We start from the raw sequence: 3,511 nt of genomic DNA, 5'->3' as shown, positions 1-3,511 counted from the left end.
CGTCATGGTTTTCATCTCTGTCATTTCGTTTATGACCTTCTCTGCATTAATTAGTCTAGCTGTCAATTCTTCCACTCTTTTTTCAAGATTTTTAGTTTCTTTGCGCTGGGTACGTAATTCCTCCTTTAGCTCTGAGAAGTTTGATGGACTGAAGCCTTCTTCTCTCAACTCGTCAAAGTCATTCTCTGACCAGCTTTGATCCGTTGCTGGCGATGGGCTGCGCTCCTCAGTTGAAAATGCAGAAATCACCGGTCTTCTGTGTCGCTCATGCTGGGAGTTGGAGACTGGAGCTGTTCCTATTTGGCCATCTTGCTCTGCCCCCCAAAAACTGAGATTTTCAAATGTTGTTGTTTTTTTTAACCAGAAGCTCTAGTAGTGTTGGATATGCATCCTGACAGTGCAACTGTAGGTTGAAACAGTGTAGCTGTCGTCCGTGCTGGATGGAGCAGGATCTCTTCAGTTTATCAGTCCCCACCATTCCCTTTCTATCACACAAGGCCTACTCTGAAGATACATCACCTTTCTGGGCTGTAGGTGTTTGCATTTACAACTCTAGATTGCTACCTCTAAGCTTGATGAGGTCAGGAGTCATGTCTGATATGTTCATTTCTGCTTAACATACTTAAATGAGTGAAGATGTAGTCCCTGTGTTCAAGGAAATTTATAGGGAGATAATGTCAAATGCCAAGTGCCTTTTTCTTTGCTCTCCAGTCGTTGGAATTCTTGGGGCTTATGCTCTTTGAATGATAGTGCTCAGCAAGAGGAAAAGCAGAGGTAAAGAACAGGTTTTACTTGCTCCTGTCCATTTCCTCATTCCTGCCTCCTTCCACATTTCTCTCTATCCTTCTGATTCTGGCAGAGAGGCTAGAGCTTAGATATGGTGGTCAAACATCTGTCAAGTAAACTTAGGATGCTATAAGGTTCTGCAAAATTACACACTTTCCATTCCAAAAAATTCTACTTGGTTGTCAACTTAGGTGGTCTGCTGTGTTCAAGACCGCAGAGGTTTTTTCCTTTCTTTCTTTTTTTTTTTTTTTGACTTCTAACCAGTAGCTGTCAGTTTGCGGTGAAAAACAAGATTATCACAAATCCACCCCATTATAGATGATTTCATAACTATGCTGGCAGTTTTCAAGGCTCTGTTTTAGTCATTTTCCCTCAGGACTGATTCAGCCAAATAAAGGAATACGATTAACTTTGTAAGTCTTCTTGGAAGCACGTGTACTGTCTTGCATATTTACCTGATTTCTTTGGGACTTAGAAATATTCTATCAAGGAAGAGAAAAGGTAACTCATGAGAGGTTTCTCCAGTTTCTTAGCAGAAATGGAAGGTGAGATCCAGGGTGGCCCTGAATGGAGATAGGTTCTCTGAGAGAAACAGTTCAGCAGCAAATGTTTATTGAGTTGTTACTGTATGCCAGGCAGTGTGCTAAATTATTGAATTTCATTATTTCATTTTATTCTTCACAATGACTTTATGAAATGGGTACTACTCTCACCCATGTTTTACAGGTGAGAAACCAAGGATAATATAGATAAAAACATTATTGTAGGATAATACAGATAAAAAGTAGCAAAGTCATGACTTGAATAGAGATTTACCTTTTTCAAAACCCATGCACTTAACTGTGCTATCCCATCCCATCTTCCATGCACGTAGCACTTCCCTTACCAGCTACAGCACTGGCTTTCAAACATTAGTTTTCTGACTGCATCAGAATTGCCTGGGCCATTAAAAACAACAGCAAGAGCAACAACTATAATATTCACAATAACAAGTACAGCAGCAACATGTTTTCCCTTGCCCCATCCCAATCCCTGAGACTCTGATTTGATAAATCTGATGTTGAGCCTAATCCATATTTTTAACAACCCCCCTGGATTATTTGCGTATACATTCAAGGTTAGACCCCTCTAGAACATAAGCTCCTTGATGACAAGTTCTATACTACCACCTTTATATTGCCCCCTCCTGTTGTTCAGTTCAGTGACTATCCCATAGGTGCTTATGGAGCAAATTAACATGTAATTGAGTCCGTTCTAATGCCTAAATGAGATCTTATATTGTTTTAGCAACCTCTTTCTTTCTGGACAGGACCTTTATGCCCCATATAATTCTGACATCATTGGTTCTTTCTGTCATTTTGGTCAATGCCTGGTTTTGAGAGGTAGAAACTCATGCAACTGGTGTTATTGGTGGCAGCAGATGCATTCTTAGTTGAGTCTCTGACATCTCTTTACCTATTGAGCATTGAGTACTTGAAAGAAGTCAGGGTTAGCTGAAAACTGCCAGCATAGTTATGAAATCATTTATAATGGGGTAGATTTGTGATAATCTTGTTTTTCACCACAAACTGACAGGTTTGTGGGGCGAGTTGGCCACTCCCTGAGGCAGGTTTTGCCTGAAGACTTGATGGGGCACAGGGATAAAGAATTAAGACCGGAGTGATCTGGTTTCTCAGCAGCCCTGCTGACAAGCAGGCTTGGCACAAGCATGGAGTGCTCCTTGTACATGTCCGTGTCTAACATAATTAGAGAACACTTAAAGCTCAGAGAAGCATTCAGGCTACTACAAGTGGAAACCTCGTTTGAGTCTGCTTATCTGACATCTCTTACGTTGTCCTTATTTTACTCCTTGTGGCTGCAAACAGACTCCTCATAAATGAATTTCTGGGTCTGAGGGTGGACAGAAAGGAAGATAATCTAATGCAGACTTTCTCTTTTAGAGTGTGATTGGAGCTGCAGTGCCTGCAGTGGGCCCCTGAAAACAGACTGCCTGCAGTGCATGGATGGCTACGTTCTCCAGGATGGGGCCTGTGTGGAGCAGTGCCGGTCATCATTTTACCAGGACTCGGGCCTCTGCAAGAGTAAGTGTGTAGAGGCCCTTCTGTGTGTTCAGCCATACCTTGGCCACCTCCGGTTTGTACTCTTCTCAGAAGGAAACTGTGGCAAGTTTCCCCTTTTTTTACCCAGTTTCTGGTTTCTTTCCTAAGAGCTATCTTTGTTATCATGAACATTTCCCCTTTTCATCTTCCATGCCCTAATAACACATTTGCTAAAATTTGAGGGCAGTATGGGAATCTTGGGCATATAGGACCACACAAACAGGTGTGTGTTAGCTGTTACTTTCAGATTTTCTTAAAAATTGAACAGTCAGGCTCCAGGTGGGAAGGTGTTTGTACCCTAGGCATTTGGACACATGGGAAGACCCGATGATTTCACTCACTGACCCCTTCAACCCTCTGTATTGCATATAGCTCACAATCATCTCTCTCTGGCCTAGTATCCCTTTTTATTTATTTATTTTTTTATTATACTTTAAGTTCTAGGGTACATATGCATAACGTGCAGGTTTGTTACATATGTATATTTGTGCCATGTTGGTGTGCTGCACCCATCAACTCGTCAGCACCCATCAATTCATCATTTATATCATGTATAACTCCCCAGTGCAATCCCTCCCTCCTCCCCCCTCCCCATGATAGGCCCCAGTGTGTGATGTTCCCCTTCC

At 42.0% G+C, this 3,511-nt stretch overlaps 1 protein-coding gene across 1 annotated transcript in view; it reads left to right on the top strand.

Annotated features, from left to right (window-relative positions):
* FRAS1 (Fraser extracellular matrix complex subunit 1) overlaps nucleotides 1–3,511 on the top strand; it is a 483,930-nt gene that overhangs the window by 284,142 nt on the left and 196,277 nt on the right. Inside the window, exon 24 of the mRNA XM_017876598.1 lies at nucleotides 2,727–2,867. Within this exon, the coding sequence (XP_017732087.1) occupies nucleotides 2,727–2,867 (141 nt within the window). The remainder of the gene's footprint in view (nucleotides 1–2,726; nucleotides 2,868–3,511) is intronic.

This window comes from Rhinopithecus bieti, unplaced genomic scaffold (assembly GCF_001698545.2).
Source record: "Rhinopithecus bieti isolate Rb0 unplaced genomic scaffold, ASM169854v2 scaffold_8675, whole genome shotgun sequence".
NCBI lineage: Eukaryota > Metazoa > Chordata > Mammalia > Primates > Cercopithecidae > Rhinopithecus > Rhinopithecus bieti.
The sequence above is the reverse complement of the archived record's forward strand: the minus strand, read 5'-3'. Positions and strand labels throughout refer to the sequence as shown.